This window comes from Pelodiscus sinensis, chromosome 11 (genome assembly GCF_052426305.1).
Source record: "Pelodiscus sinensis isolate ZL-2025 chromosome 11, ASM5242630v1, whole genome shotgun sequence".
Taxonomy (NCBI): domain Eukaryota; kingdom Metazoa; phylum Chordata; order Testudines; family Trionychidae; genus Pelodiscus; species Pelodiscus sinensis.
In genome coordinates, this window is record NC_143062.1 from 9703273 (window position 1) to 9720299 (window position 17027).

The window sequence follows — 17027 nt, forward strand, 5'->3', positions numbered from 1 at the left end:
TCCTCCCCACAATGCACCGCTGCCGCCCCCTCCTCCCCCCGCGGTGTCCCTGTAGCAGGAAGATGGCGGACACAATGAGCAGGAGCCGCCTCTCCGCAGCCTGAGCCGGCCCCGCCTGAGGGCGCTGCCCGCCCGCCCGCGCCGAAGCCGCCTGCCCCAGTCTCGCGTGCTCCAGGCCCCCGCCCGCCTCCCCTTCGCCGCCGCTTCCCGGGCCTCAGGCCGCCGCCCGGCTCCCTCGCTCCCCGGCGTCCTCCGTGCCCGGCTCCCGCTGGGCCCCGGCCCGGCTCCCTCAGGCCCCGCTCGCGCCCGCCGCCCCTCCCCCGCGGCATGAAGCTAACGGACAACGTGCTGCGGAGCTTCCGCGTGGCCAAGGTCTTCCGCGAGAACTCGGACAAGATCAACTGCTTCGACTTCAGCCCCAACGGCGAGACCGTCATCTCCAGCAGCGACGACGACTCCATCGTGCTCTACGACTGCCAGGAGGGCAAGTGAGTGGCGGGGCGGGCTGCCGGGGGCAGGTCGGGGAGGGGGGGGGCATCTGCGGGAGCCTCCTCCCGTGCAGGTAGGTGATATTTGAGCTGCCCGGAGAGCTGCTTCCCGGGGGCTGGGCGAGGGCAGCAGGAGGGATCGGTCCCCGGGGAATATCCGCCTGGCCAGGTAAGGGAGAAAAGGCGGGCTCAGGAAGGCCGAAGAATAGCTCTGGCTGAGCGCTAAAGCTGCCAGCTAATGGTTGATGCGAAAGACTAGGAGGCGGGGAAGGCAACCACCTGAGTGTGCAGAGACGAGTCCCCTGCGATGCTGATGCTCAAGTTGTTCCCCAGGTAGAAGCTGCTGAGTGAAACTGGCATCCTGTTGGGTTCGCTTTTCTTCTGGCACCAAGGCCGTTGGTCGCAAAAGTGAAGGTGGCAAGAGATTCGGATGTGTTTGGCTGTGCTGCTGTGGGGCAGAGCTCTGAGCAGTAGTTGAAAACGTTGTAATTGTGTGTCTGCAGCCTAGGGAACCCTCTCTGCTTTTTATCTAACGAGCATATAAAACTGAAAAGTTAGAATAATTCGGATTTGCAAATGGAGCGTCAACAGCAGGGAGAACAAGGTTATTTTTATTAGATTTTGCCTTACATTGTGAAAGGGCACTGGAGTCCATCTACACTAAAACTTTCAGTGTTACTGCCAGCAGTGGAGACGAAAGTGTGGAGGTTCACAGCTTCTAAATGTAGCATTGTAGTTAAGAAGTCTTTTGCTTCATGTTTGGATGGTTACTATTTTTACAACTATGAGGCTAGAATTTTGTTTAAAGAGATAGCGATGCAGCCGTGTTAGTCTGGTGTAGCTGAAACAAAAGACAGAACTATGTAGCACTTTAAAGACTAACAAGATGGTTTATTAGGTGATGAGATTTCCTGGGCCAGACCCACTTCCTCATTCATGCTTAAATTTGACAGTTTATGTATGGGTTTAAACAAATACTCTAATTATCTCACCCATTACAAAGATAGCTTCCCTAATTATCACTCCTAATGTCATTACCTCACAGAAACTTCCCCTATTATCACCCCTATGTCACTACCTCACAGAAACTTACCTTCCACCCTCACCCCCATTCTGTTCTAAAATTTGATTTGTCAATTTCACATGCGTTCACTTTTTTTATTGTATCACTTTGGTATATATGGTTGTGCTGATTTTCTTCCACATATTGATCTGAGGAAGTGGGTCTGGCCCACGAAAGCTCATCACCTAATAAACCATCTTGTTAGTCTTTAAAGTGCTACGTAGTTCTGTCTTTTGTTTAAAGAGAGTTAAACTTCTCAATTAATTGATGGCTTAGGACTTTTCACTGATCACAGAAATCTTTCCATTCTCTGAGTGGATTTTTCAAACTTTCTCAGATTTAGTTAGTACAGTTTATAGGTACATACTTACAGATGAGTTTATATATGTCCAACTTTGAAGTTAGTGGAGTTGCCCTGATTTTTCTTTTGAGGAATATGCCTACTGTTGACTACCCATGGTCGCAGACTCATTTATTGATGAGTCTTTCCATTGAATATCTAAGTCAGAGAGCAAACATTTGATTTGGGCATGTTAAGTGCCCTGTTTGGCTTTAAATGAATTGGATAAAATAAACTGTTTTGATGTACCTTTTAAAATGGCAACCCGTTCTAGATATAACTTTTTTAATATTTATTTTAACTTCATAGTTGAATATGGCACACTATACATGCCCGATAACTTTAAAAACTATTTGGCATTCCACTAAAATACATTGCCAATATTACGTAGCAAGAAAGGCGTTTACTGTGCTTTGTGTAAACCCCTTTTGAGTAGTTAGCATCTTTACCTACAAGCTAGAATTAAAATGTGCATGAGTCTACTCTATAGTGAGAGGAATGCAGATTTTTTCAGAAACTGAACAAATATGAATTCCGACAAATTAGAATTTTTGAAGCATAATTTTGATTAACGGGAATGAATAAAATTCTTCTGGGAACCTTCCTTGGAGCATGCAGTAGGACATCCATCCTAGGAATAAATAATAGAAATGTACAGAACACTTGAAAAATGCACTACCTGATTCAGTATAAGAAAATTGTGTGTATATATACATTAATCAGTTCTAAATTATCATGTTTTGGGAACAGGACAACTATAGATGGAATACATGATGCATAGAGTCCCACATCCCTGTCTGCAAAAATGAGTCATGGATATCCTCATCCATGGATGCAGATACCTGTGGATTTTCAGGGCTCTAATAATTCACATACTGTAAGACTCATATCAAAGTGAGTCAAACTGGAAGTCCTAAATTATTTCAGGAAAAAATATCCTGGTGCAGTTACTCAGTTTTTCTCAAAGTTCCACTTTCTGGTGTGGCAGCAGTGTGCCAAATATTGTGTGTGGTGGTGTTATAGGTTCCAGAATTAAGCATGGAGTATCACAGAAAACAAAGCTATGGAGGGGTAGCTGTGTTAGTCTCGATCTGTAAAAACAACAGATATATTTGGTTATAAGCATTTCTGGGTAAAAACCACCTGACACAGACTCCTTGTTTTTACAAAAAACAAAGACATGGTCCCTATTTTGGTGTGACACAAGTGTAACCAGAAGTAGGATGAGAAACCGGACAAGGAATGAGTAGGATAACCGATACATAAAGGCTTTTTAAAACAACTTTCTCAAATTATATGCTGTGTAGAGATGAATGTTTAGGATTTTAATAAGGAAAGGAGTGCAGTGGCATGAATTACCATAGTAGGCTGCATGACATTCATGAGGTGGTTAAAGGAAAAAATATACACCCTTGTAGGATAAGTGGATAAAGAGGACAATCAGCAGAGTGGAGGTTGTGTGGAACTAGCCAATAAAATACTAGCCCATATGAGTAGGGAGAGGTGGTTTGTGATTATCTGATGAGAAAACATGGTAGTCCGTTACTTTGTTGTGTTTTTCTTCTGTCAAGCAAATTAAAACAAACTCTTGTCACTACTGTCATTATTGCATGGCATCTCTCTTCATTCTGGTTGTTCTGTTTTGGACTATTTTGTGTAAATTTTTTTAAATACTTGTTTTCATGCATAGTATGTCTTTGCTTTCATCCAAATTAAAATGTTACTGTCACTACCTGTTTGAGCCTAAACTAAGACTATAATTAATTTCAAGTTAAAATAATCTAATACCAGAATAACATCATAGATGGTTATCCACTAGCTTTGAAATCTACATTTTGATTTGAACATCCTCCACTAAGGCTGGAGCTGATGAGCAGTTACTGTGACTTTCCATGATTGTACTGTTCCTAGATCAACTTCAATTGAATAGACATAAGCTTGATGGGACTGGAATGTAGTTACATTTGGGCCATCCATTTATATCCATGTCATGTCCTGAAGAGGACTTGTTTAGATTAGGGATGTAAAAGAGTAGTCGAGTTGACTATTAGCATCCCCCCCCCCCCCCCGCCTGCTGCCTGTATATGAGAGGCAGTGTGGGGGGAGGAGGGAGTAGGCACCAGTGCGGGGGAGGAATGGGCCTTAAAAGCTGGTTTATCCCCTCCACCCAGCACCCGCTCTGCAGGGTGGGAGCAGGGGAGTCAGAGGCGATCTGGTGTGAGCCGGGACTGGCTCTTACTACAGGTCCCACACTGTACCTCTGCCTTCTAAATGTAGTAAGAGCCAAACGGCTCTTAATACGTTTAGAAGGCAGAGCCACAGTAGTCCAGACCTGGTGCAAGCTGGTACTGAAGCAGTCCTGGGCCTACTTCCACTGCATGTACATCCAGCTCCTACTACATTTAAACTACAGAGTCTGTGTCCCCTTATCGACTAATTGTGTACCCGATTCAAATTGTATCAAATACATGATTAGTCACTTACTCGATACCTAACATCCTTAGTTTAGATGAAGGTTATTGTGGAAAATCCATAGTTTGATATTGCAGTATTAAAAGTAGGGATGTAATAGTGTAGCTGGGTAAACAATTAACCTGTAAGCAGATGCTTATCAGTTAATGCTATTGGCACTGTGCAACTCCTCCTCTCCCTGAGGCTCTGAGTGAATTTTTTAGTGGCCTGGCTGGCAAGCTGGCTCAGTACCAGCTTGTGTTGTGTCCTGGCAACTACCCCAGCTGCAGCTCTGCATTAGACACACTTAAGGAGCCAGCATGCAGGCAGGCTAGGCTGGCTTATCCCCCACTCGAGCCAGCCTGTCCAGATGCTGGCTCCTAAGTGCTTCTAGTGCAGAGCTGCAGTGAGGGTAGTTGCCAGGACATGGCTCAAGCTGGGACTGAGTGCTTGCTGTACCAGTGCTAATGAATTAATTGTGTAGTTGACCATTTTTATCGACTACATGACTGATTAATTATCTTTTAACTAGGGATGTTAAGAAGCATGTAACGAACATTTATCAGAGTAGATGTATCTGGAGGTATAGATTGCCTAGTCATTACAGGATTTGTTATAACATGCATATCCACTGTTGTTTGTGAATTTGAAAATAGGTTCAATTTTGAAGACATCTGTTGATATAAGGCACTTTTGTCCTTTACTTATTTTTGTAAAGTGGCCTGGAGGTACACTTAATTTGTACCTTGCTATATTAGATTATTTCACTTATCACGAGGCCATAGTGTGGACTCAAAGCACTAGTAGTTGTGAATGATGGTTGCTGTACTATGTGAAACTTGATAGCATGAAACTTGATGATGAACTTTCTTTGCTGTGTTCTTTTGCAAATGCCTGGTCTAAACTCAATAAGATCTACCAGACTACTGTCGGTGAGGGGCTGCCTTTATCAGCCCTATTAGTATAAGGATCTTTAATCTTGAAACCTGTGTAACTTATTTCACTTTGACAAACCTCAGTAAGTTCTACAGATACGGGCACTTACCTTTCATTTTGGTATAACCTTTTCTACACTAGGATTCTTTTGTAATTTTAAGCTTTTACAGGTCAGAAAAATCAGTCTCAGAAGGAGATAATCTCCTTGAAATGTGAGAAATGGTGAAGTTAATCCTGGTAAACAGTGCCCTTATATTTGCCTGATTTTATACATGCATCTAAATTGGGCTATATTAGTCCTTGATTTCTGTTGCATGGTCCATATGGGAGACAACTCCAAAGATTTGTGTAGTGATTTGACTCAAAACCCAGCATCCCTGTATGGATGGCTCCAAAATTACTTACAGTTGCCTCAAAGGCATCAGCTTATCTTAGTTATCTATTTTTTACCTAATCTGTTAAATATGACATTCTTTCAAAACAAATTTACACTTTAAGATATAGACAATATTTTTGAGATCCAGAATAGCAAGTACAAGTCTGTGGTTATGGAGAATGCAGCATCACTGAGAGGACATTCCAATTGCTATGCCTTTAAACATGATTAATCAATATTAATTGCTGCATCCAGAAGATCAAAGTTACCTAACTTGTACTGAACTGATATGTGTTGACTCTTGCTACAAACAAGTCTGTATCTGAGCTCTTTGTATTAATTCTGAGAATGTCCCTAGGACACATTGTAGGAATGTAATAGTGTTATCCATTTAAATAATTAACTGATAAGCAGATGCTTATTGTTTAACGCTACCTGCTATGCACCGAGGTGCTCTGCCCCTCCTCCAACGGCTCTGAAAGTAAATTTGTTAGTGGGCCAGCCAGGCATACTTGTACCGAGTCCTGGCAGCTACCACCACTAGGGCTCTGCAGGAAAAATAAAGCAGCAGCAGGAGTAGCTGCTGGGATCTGGTGTGAACCAGCCTGCCTGGCCACTGGTTCACAATCTATTGCAACACAGAGCTGCAGTGGTTAACCGACAAAATATTTGTTGGCTACGCGGTTACTGGATTACACACAATTTAACATCCCTAACACATTGTAATGGTCTCTAAAATATTTTATGTTGAGCATGTTTGTATTGTTTGGTCCAGGATTAAGGCCACTTTTGGCTAACAAGTGGCAAGATATTTCAAAATCTCTCATATTGAAATTGTTTGGTGACAGTAATCCATTTTTTTTAAACAAGCTTTTGGATCTCCTTCTGTTTTATATGGAGCAATCGAGTAATAGGAGCTTCAAATGGACAAAATGACACAATTTTCTGTTTCTGTACATTTCACGAGCCAAAGAGTAATCATATGAATATGAATCATATTGTTTAGAGATCTAGTGCAAGTATAGGAAGGAAAGTTGAGTGTCTTCAGTGAATTGATTCTTGAGGTTGTTCATCAAACTACAAGACAGCTTCGCTTATTCCTAACCCTTTCCTCTGCCTAGCAGCTCAGTTTTATTGCTCTGCTTAATCATTTCTCCTCTCCTTGTCTGTGAGGCATGGCAACTCTTTGCTGCACTGTAGTTTAGCTCCTTTAGTCACTCTGCCTAACAAATCTGTGTGACTGTGCCTGAAGTCATTCCGCTATCTGTTTTATACTTATTCTAGGTCTCTGAATAGTATGATTTTCCCCAAGCTGGCTTGAGTTATAGGGATTCTAAAGAGTGGAGAGACATTCTAAATGTGATGTGATGGGGTACAGGGGCCAGTAACACTTGAAAAACTGTTTGCTAATTTGATCAGCGGTACAGACAAGGTAAACTGTAGTAGAATGACTTGGAATATATATGAAATGGGAGAGAGTGGGCTAGTAACAGATTTGTTTCCTAGAATTTGAAGTTTTAATACTAAGTCACTCAGTATATATGGAAATTTTGAATTAATACTTGCTTATACATAAGAAAACATGTCATATTGCATTCAGATTTAGGCGCTTTACATCCTTGAGCTTGCTCTGGTTGTAAGCAGAAACAGAAACCTTATACTGTGTTACAGTGAAAATGGTAACTGAATAGTCTAGTAACACCTTGAAGACTAACACAACGTTTTGTTAGTCTTTAAGGTGCTCCACCTAGACTATTTGTTGTTAAGTTTTTCCTGTTACAGACTAACATAGCCCTGTGTTACAGTGGTTTTCAAACTTTTTTTCTCATGGCCCTGTTGAAGAAAATTGATGCCCATGACCCAACATAATTTGACTAGAGTGTGGGCTCCAGGGTGGGGCTGAAGATGACAGCTGTGAGGTATAGGAAGGGGCTCTGGGGCGTGGACTCAGGGCTGGGGCAGGAAAGGCTTACCTCGAGTGTTTCTGGGGTGCTAAGGCAGATTCCTGCCTGTCGTGGCAACATAGAATGGTCTATGCCCCAGAATCACCCAGCAGCAGTTCCCAGCCAGTGGGAGTGAGGAGCTAGTGCTCACATCAGGGGGATTGCACGGAGCCCTCTGTGCTCTTCCCTTCCACCCAGCCTAGGAGCTGTCCCTGTTGCCAGCTGCCTCTGGGGCGCAGCACAGTCTGCGGTGCCAATACAGGCCGGTAGCTACCTTAACACCCCCACTGCTCACCTGACCTCCCTGCAGCAATGAGACCCAATGCATGACAGTCCACGATCCATAGTTTGAAAACCACTGCTGTAGTATGTTGCAGTTAGTTTGTCCTTTTGTATTCTGAAAACAAAACAGATGAGTTTGTATCTTAAAACTTCTTCTAGCATATTTAGGCGTTTACTGAGGCTCTTGAAAGTCAGGACATTTATATAGAGAGTACTGAAATTTTGCAGTATTGGAAGCAAATAGTATGTGTGGGGTCCCCTCTCCCAATAACATTTGTGTATTGACCTTAGGGATGTAAGCAACTAGTCACCAACCCAATAAGTTTATCGGATAGTCAAGTAGTCAGTCGATTAGTCTATCTCCCCCTCCTTGCTGCCTCAGAGAGAGCACTGGCTTCAGAGGGGGCAGGGGAAGCAAAGGCATCCCTACTGCTGTGCATCTCCCTTTGAAGTGTACAAGAACCACCCGTGGCTCTTGTACGTTTCAAAGGGTGAGGCGCAACGGGCTAGTGAGTAGCCCCTTTATTGACTCATCAAGTAGTCAGTAGAATTTCCATTGACTAGTATTTGATTACTTAGTCAAAATTAACATCCCTAACTGGCCTTTTAGCTGGTGAAAGAAATTTCAAAGATGTTCACAACAGGTTTCCTAAAGCAGATCCACTGTTTAAGAATGAATCCTTGCTAAGAAGTGAGGTTTGGGTTTATTTAAGTTAGTGGCAAAGAAGCCAAGCTACATTTCTGTAGTGTGATTGTTCCTTGCTTTCACTATTGCTAAATTCATGCACACAGACTGCCATAAGGTTTAGTGTCTCATACTGTAGCTTATACCACACTACTTTGTCAACTTCAAGTGCCCATTCCTAGCTTAAAACAGCCCTGCAATTACATGTTTCATGAGCTGGCATGAGCAAATGTCAAATTCTGCCATGATTGTTGTCCACTAGAAACTAAAATGAGTCCTATTAATTACCTTAGGATTTTAATATAGGTCCCCGGAGATGGAAAGCTAATTCATTAGTGTGCTGTGTGACATGGTCCCTTTTGGTTCTGTTTACCAGTGTTAAAGATTTTGAACAGTTTTCCTTCATCATATAAAAGGACCTGGATACTGCAAAGGATTTATAGTGCTCAGTTGCTAGATAGTAAATGTAACAGTCAGTAGGTTGCAGTTTGAGCTCTTGTGTTGAAGTGGATATTTTTATATTTTCTTCTGACAGACCAAAGAGAACGCTGTACAGTAAAAAGTATGGAGTGGACCTAATCAGATACACACATGCTGCCAACACTGTGGTGTATAGCTCCAACAAAATAGATGGTAAGTGACCTATTATAGTTCAGCATATTTAATCTTTCTGCACTAAGATGGTGCATCCAGATAAACAGCAGTAGAGGGCTGGGGAAAGCTGTGGATTCTTGACTGACGTGAATGGTTCATTTTTAGCAGTCTCTAGGACAGTGGCAAATTGACATGTTCATCTTTAAAGCGGAACTCAAAGATTTTCCCTAACACATAGGGTATGTCTACACTATGGGATAAGGTTGAATTAAGATACAAAATTTCAGCTACAGTAATTGCTTAGCTAAAGTCTAAGTACCTTAACTTGACTATTGGAACTGTCCGCACTGTAGGAAGTTGAAGGGAGCACACTCACCCTTGGTCTTCCCTTACTTCTTGGGTCGATGCCAGTAGTTCTGCACCACTCAGTTTGAATGAGTGTGTCTTCACTAGACCTGCTAATTTGAACCTTGGAAGATCGACAGCGGCAGCTTTGATCTTCCTCTGCAGTGTAGACATCCCCGTAATGACCTCTTGTTAATTTAGTTTCCTCTTTACTATAAACATTGGAGTTAACATGGTTTAGTAGTTGAAGGGAATAGGGATTAAAATCCTGTTTAATTAGGTAACCAGTTAAAAATTAAGTTTAACAGGTTAACCAATTAAGTGGGGACAAGTCGGGGGGGGGGAGGGCGGGAGCGGGGGTGATAGAAATGATGATAGAAATAGATGATAGAAAGAAAATAATTACACACAATTTATTGCTGGTGTTTGTACTTCAAGTAATAGTAAACTGACTTGAGGAAGACTGCCCTGCTTCCCTCCTGTGACAGTCCAGATGCTGGTCCATACTCCATGTAGTCCCTAATGAGTGAAACTATGAGCAAATGTACGGAGTATTAACTTTTCAGAATGTTGCATTTACAGAAAGAGAAGGCGTGAAATCAAGTCATTCCTTTACTGTATGAAGGCTGGTATTTGCACACAAGTGTGTGTGTGTGTGTGTGTGTGTGTGTGTGTGTGTGTGTGTGTGTGTGTAAAACTAAAATATATATACAGGTGTTTCTGATCCACTTCTTTCTGAAGAATTCCTCAAGAGTTTCAAACTTGGTTCTTCTTGCCTAATTCCAGGCTGAGGTAGTAGTTTGTACAGTTTGAGGGTCTATGATACCACCCGGTATAGGAGATAACTGTACAGGCCACTGCCTTGCCTGGGACAGAGCACTGTCGACTAAAAGGATCACCCGCTTATGCTTCATAAATGGTTTGTATTTAGCAGAGAAAGGTGAGATTCTGACTTCATTCTTCTGAAACAGGTAAGTGCAGAAGAATTAGGAATACACACCACATGTCAAAGCAGATCAGTACTAACAGTAATGGGACGTAAAACTGTTGATTTTGGTAGACTGACTAATGTAATTTGACAATAATCTGAAGGTATTCCAAAGGAGAAGCAGCCTTTCAGAATGGTACACTAGTCTGAGTGACTTGGTGACTCTGAGACAAAGCACATTAAAGTTCTGTTTCCAGACTCTAGAGGACAGTGCAGAACTCTGACTTCAGCTGACTTAAAGGAAAATCTGTCAGAATTGATGGATTTGAGGGATTTTGCCTGAAACATATTCTACACAGAGATGCCTTTATAAAAACGTTCTAGCTTTCCAGAGTTCAAGAATGTTCCAGACAGATTACAAACTCATTACCCTAACTCTGTCTTGTGCAAAAGTCATTTAGCTAGCTAGCCAGCCAGTATTGTAGCAACAACGGTGAAAAGAGAATTTTCCACCTTTTACCTTAATTTTGTATTAATGTTGCAGGCTCAGCACCATTTGTTAATGTAACAGTATTGAACATAACTCGAATAAACACTTGTGGAACCAAAGATTAACAAAAATAAAGCTTTGATTGCCTATAACATCAGTCTGTCTCTTTGTCCATCTTTGTTTCTAAAACAAGATGAATTTAAGAGAGAGATTAGTAAGGGGATAGCTGCTTTTATTATCCCCTCTTTTTATTTCCCATAGTAGAAATTTACTGCTGGTTTTGGAGGCTTAATTTAGTCTTGTTTATGCTTCTCCATTCACAAATGCATATGCAAGTAAAAGTGGTCCATATGCTCAACACTTGAACTCTAACGGCTTATGTTCTGCAGAATTCTTTTAATTTGGAATGAAATGTTGTTAGTACTGTTGTCCATATTCAGTGAAGACCACATAAAATAATTACTGATTTCAAAATACTATGGTCAAATCTGTCCCATGGTATATTACATTTTTATAAGGAAATTGCTGTTAGATGAAAAGTGTCTTTCCTTCTGTTCTTTTCACGTATTCCTCCTTTACCCCAAAGCTTTTTCCAGTCAGAAAGAGGTACAAAGAAAGCACAAAAGCAACACGTGTTTGGTTTAAAAAGAAAAAGCCTCTCCATCTGGTTGTTTTTTAATGCCTGTGCTTAACAATATGTAAAGGTCCTTGCTTTGAAGGTCACATCTGGGGCTGTGTCTACGCTACAGCCTGTGCTAGCAAAACTTATGCCACTCAGTGGTTTGACTATTCTGTACCTCTGCGCAACATAAATAACATCACCGTAAGCGCTCATGTGCTCAGTGCTGTATTGGCAGGAGAGTTTCTATCAGTGACATAACTTATGCCACTCACCTAGGTGGAGGTTTTAATGCTGATGGGAGAGTTCTCTTATTTTCACCAGATGCTATACTTATAGATGTGGCCTCATTGTCATTTTGAGTGGCAGAATTCACATCTTTGCTATGATTATATAGCTGGCAACAGTTCTTCCTGCATGGCTGCATTAGCAGAACATGGCATTTACATGGCAAATCTGTACTCTGCTTTCCAACAGGAAATGCTGTCACCAGCTTTTAGCAAGCTGTAATTTTGTGAGAAATGCTTAAGTAAAAACTTGAATTACTTACTTTTTATTTTGTTTCAATAATTTTGGCTTTAAGAACTGTGTACGTCTCAGCAATTCATTTACATTACATGAAGTATTTGTATTCACACCAGACCATTGGGAACATTCTCACTAGCTTTTTTTTCCATCCCCATCCGGCTGCTTGGTTTCAGTTTCTCATTCAGTTGATACCATTTTAATATTTTTCTTGAAAACAAGACCATCATTGCTATCTGATAGAGAAGGTTTTTTGTACATTTGCTTATGGGTTTCTTATATTTTCTTGCAGATACAATCCGTTATCTCTCCCTACATGATAATAAATACATCCGATATTTTCCAGGGCACAGCAAGAGGTAAGCGATGTGATGAGACGTTTCAGTGTTCAAGATCTTGATGGCTTTGAAGCACAACAAAAGAGGACTAAAGTAGTGTTGTAAAGAACCTAAACCACATTAGACTTCATTCACTGTGCTTCTTATGGCATAAAAATACAAACTTTTATCCTGTTACTTACATTGCTAACTTACTTGCACACTTGTGTGAGTTCTGATTTATTTACTCTTCTGTATTGCAGAGTAGTTGCTCTGTCTATGTCTCCAGTGGATGATACATTTATTTCTGGATCACTTGATAAAACTATCCGACTTTGGGATCTCCGGTCTCCAAATTGCCAGGTGGGAGAGTTGCCTGTCTGCTGGTGGTAGTTGTGAAATGTGCAAGAAAAAGAAAGTTTAAAATGATGAAAAATTGGTTGTAGGGTACAAAGTTGGTTTGGGTTTTATACTATTTTATGATCCCCACCAGCACTTCCTGGAATTCATAAGAAGTCATTTCAGTCAGAATACCTCTTTAGATATTCATTTTGTGCATACACTGTCATCACTCACTTTCCTCTAGAGTCCTATCTTGAGGAAGTGCTGAAAAAGCAAGAAAGCATCAGCAGTTTCTGAAGCTGATGAAACAAAGGAGCTAGACTGATGAAACAAAGGCGCTAGATGGATATAGTCCACATGTTAATGGCATTGTAGCCTTAAACTGTCGTCTTTAGAAATTTCCCATGTACCTTGGAATCAGTGGTGACAGAATGGGACCCCTTGATTGCTCTGGCTTTTAGTTTTAAAATGAAAAACATTAAGTATTTAAATACACTAACTTAGTAGAGCCATTAGGATCCCATGGATTCTCAGCTGTGTTAAACTTAGTGAAGCTGGAAGATTCATCCCATGTTGGCTCTGCAACCTTGTCTGTGGTAAGCTCTTATTCTTTCGAGAGCTTTGTATGCTATAGCTAATTTGACAGTTATCCAATGCTATAGCACAGTGTTTCCCAATTTTATTTGGCTTTGGAACCCTTTTAAACTCGAAATAATTTTGCGGAACCCCTAATAACATGGAGCTGAAAAAGTAGACCACAAATAGGTACGGATAATAGTAAACAAATGCTAAACAAGGTCATGAGATCAACATTTAGTTAAATTGCCCTTATTTAAAAACAAAAATCACAATCTTTATTTATTATTATTATTATTTATTATTATTATTATTATTATTTTAAATCTGCAAGTTACCTCCATTATGCTGTACTTCATATTTCTGGTTTAACAGTAAAATCTCTCCAAAGCATACATTTGAATATCTCTTCTCATAAAGTGGACACTGAAAGTACCTGACATTCACATGACCTACCTCTTGCATAATTTGCAGTATTGAAAAATGTTCATGGAAGAGACTGACAGATCCTAAACATGTCTCTATTCTCAGTGGAAGCACAGAGCTTCTGGGGAGACAGTCATTGATTCATGAGGACAGGCTGTAAAACACAGGCTGAAAACTGATTTTTACTCATACTGTAGTTATACCTAACTAAGAATAAATCCTTTAACTGAGAAACCTCACTTTTTTTCTCATTTAGGTAGCGCACATATTGGTAAAAGATTCTTGCATTCTGAGCATTAGCTTGGTCTTCATGAAAGTCAGCAGTTGTGCTGACATGTCATTGTTCTTTGACATCTCATATGTGCAACTGTGTAATTTTTAGTTTACCAGTCTAAATTTCCCCTGCTTTGCAGGTCTGTGCTGAGTGCTTGTCTCTGCATAATGTTTACCAGTTTAACTAAATTGATAAAAGAATGTCCACTAAACAGAGTTGTGCTAGGATATCTACATTTATTTAACATAACACTTGTAGTTAAAGTAGTGCAAGTTTGTGTAGAATGAAAGAGAAAAGTGGGTTTTGCTCATGGAAGCTCATGATTCTATATATTTTGTTAGTCTCCAAGATGCCACAGGACCACTTGTTTTTCCTAGAGTAGATGTCGATGAGTGTTGAGCAGGGAATGTAGCTGAATGTTTTCCTAATTTTCCTCACCAGTGATTTAGATCAGTTAATTCCTTCTTCCTAGAAGGAACCGATTATTTAATCCTAACAGTGAAGTCAACATAAAGTCTCATCTCTGTCCCAAACCTTCTAACTTCAGCATGTGTTAAATTAACTGTCCTAGAATTACCACATGCCATTAAGGATGCCTCAGACCTTTTCTGAATTAGCAATTTCTCCAGCCTCTTTGTTGATACTCTGTACAGAATTGAGATGACTGACAGTGTGGGACATGAGAAGCTGCCATTGAAAGATTAAGACTGACAATTGAAAACCCAGCTGCTCTATCTGTAGATTGCCCTGATGGTTCTGTGTATACTGAGGGAGCTGTCAGAAATAGATTTCCAAATACAGGCATGCATTAATTTGAATTTGTGTTTAACTGTTTTCCATATTCTAGGGTTTAATGCATCTTCAGGGAAAGCCTGTATGCTCCTTTGACCCAGAGGGGCTCATCTTTGCTGCTGGGGTCAATTCTGAAATGGTGAAGTTGTATGATCTTCGCTCTTTTGACAAGGTAAGAGACAAGCTAGATGCATTTCTGACACTTGGCATGCTGTTTCTTGTGAATATAAACCTTGGCCTTGGGACATCCCTTAAAACATCCCAGCATGAACTACAACCAGGAGAACTGAGATGATTAATACATGGAGAGATTTGTACAAGAAACACTTATACAAAGTGGTGCCACCACCAGATCTTTAAATCCCATTTTGGACCTACAACTAAGTTCATTCTGGTTTAAACCCCACAGCCAGAGAATTATTAAAATCTGAGTTCCCAGATCAACTCTTTGTGTCTATTGACACAACCTCTTCTCACTCGTCTATCTATTCCTCTCTTACATTTGCTCTTCCAACATGTTTTCTCCTCTATAGTCTGTCTGTGCATCTGCATGCTCCTTCCACCAACTTAATCAGTACTGATTTATACTCACTTTCCTTTATCTGAGATCTTGGATCTTTAACCCATTTTTCAGGCTTCCTTTTACCTGTGGGAAGCACTAGTTAATGTTTCTTCCTTCTTGCTGACTGTGCTGGTATAACGTGTGTGAGGTGGTCTTGGTAGCAACATCAGAGAGAGAAGGTAAACTAACTGGGTGACAGTAGCCACACACAAACAGAGAACAGCTCTGTTTTTAGATCATAGCAACAGTAGCCCTTAGTTGAAATTAGGTTTGGGGCCCCTGTTGGCAAATGGAAACATGGTATCTTCCCCTGCCCCCTCTTCCCCCCCCATTTCTCTGTATAGTCAGGTGTAATGTGAGAATTGTTTCTTTTCTCTAGTGACTGTCCTGGTAAACCAAATGTTCGTTCATGGTCATTTCCTTTATGGTGGTGAAACCGCAAGTTTCCTAAACATCCTGTTGCGGTGTAGTTGCTGTTGGAGATGACAGAATTGTGGCATGTCAAACACGGCTGCATCAGAGTATGACAGGTTGTTGCTCCTCTTCCTTGCCATCCTTTGCATGGCAGCTAGTACTGACTTGTTCAATATTAGTCTGGTTTTCTTCCTTTTAGGAATCTAAAATGTTTTCCTGTGCTGGCAATACAGACTTTCACCTACAAAGTAAATGTTTGGGAATGCATCCAAATCATCCCCGTCCACCACTTTCTTTGTTTTGTTTTCGAAGGGTCCATTTGCTACATTCAAGATGCAGTATGATCGAACCTGTGAGTGGACAGGCTTGAAGTTCAGTAATGACGGGAAGCTCATCCTCATATCAACCAATGGAGGGTTCCTTCGACTGATCGATGCATTTAAGGGAGCTGTACTGCATACGTTTGGGGTGAGCGGGCTGTCTTGGTTGCCTTCTTGGAAACTGCACTGTCATTGTGCTACATCCTTGTCAGGGATGGGGTATGTGCTGCATTTATTAGCTTAGCTGATGAAACACTTCAGTTCCGTGCGTTCCAGGGGAGGTCTCTTAGAGCTCCCTTCCAGCTGCACTAATAGAGATAGCTGATGCCTGGTAGATGACAGAAGTGCTAAAGAAAGGGCTTCTGTAATAATTTGCTGCTGATTGGTCCCGATTTACCTTAGGCCTTGTCTACGTTATTTAAGTTACATGAACGTACAGCCATTGCTGTAATTAAACTGCCATTGCCTTTCCATACTATGCTCCTTATGTCAGTGGAGCACTTCCAAAATATCAGCTGTTTCATTGCCACAGAGGAGTGCAACTATTCCACTGCTCATTGGGTATCTTGGGAAGGGTTTGCAATGCCTCCTAGGGGGCAGGATCAGCATTACATGATGCTGGTTTCTCAATCCCATCATTCCCTGGGCATCGAACTGCTTTTTAGCTGCTGTGGTAATGTAAGCCGGATTTTCCTGTCAGAAAGCATGGATCCTGCCCAGTTATTTTGTACGGAGCATGTTACGAACACTGGGCTATAAGAGGAGGTAACAGGGGCGGCTGTTTGGCTGAGGAGGCCTTGAAGGAGCACTTTAATACTGAGCCACAATAATGTGTGGTGTTCTAGGGTGATGAGACTAGCATTGTTTGCACTCTATAAACCTTGTAATGAATGCTGTGCGAGCCCAACTACAACAGTGTACATTCACCTATTGCTGTTG

At 41.3% G+C, this 17027-nt stretch overlaps 1 protein-coding gene across 1 annotated transcript in view; it reads left to right on the top strand.

The window, feature by feature from the left end:
- Window positions 1–37: 37 nt before the first annotated feature.
- The window catches only part of WDR82 (WD repeat domain 82), a 26068-nt gene continuing 9078 nt past the window's right edge, over window positions 38–17027 (top strand). Inside the window, exons 1-6 of the mRNA XM_006127619.4 lie at window positions 38–488; window positions 9100–9197; window positions 12358–12424; window positions 12646–12745; window positions 14848–14964; window positions 16081–16236. Of these exons, the coding sequence (XP_006127681.1) occupies window positions 328–488; window positions 9100–9197; window positions 12358–12424; window positions 12646–12745; window positions 14848–14964; window positions 16081–16236 (699 nt within the window). The 5' untranslated portion in view covers window positions 38–327. The remainder of the gene's footprint in view (window positions 489–9099; window positions 9198–12357; window positions 12425–12645; window positions 12746–14847; window positions 14965–16080; window positions 16237–17027) is intronic.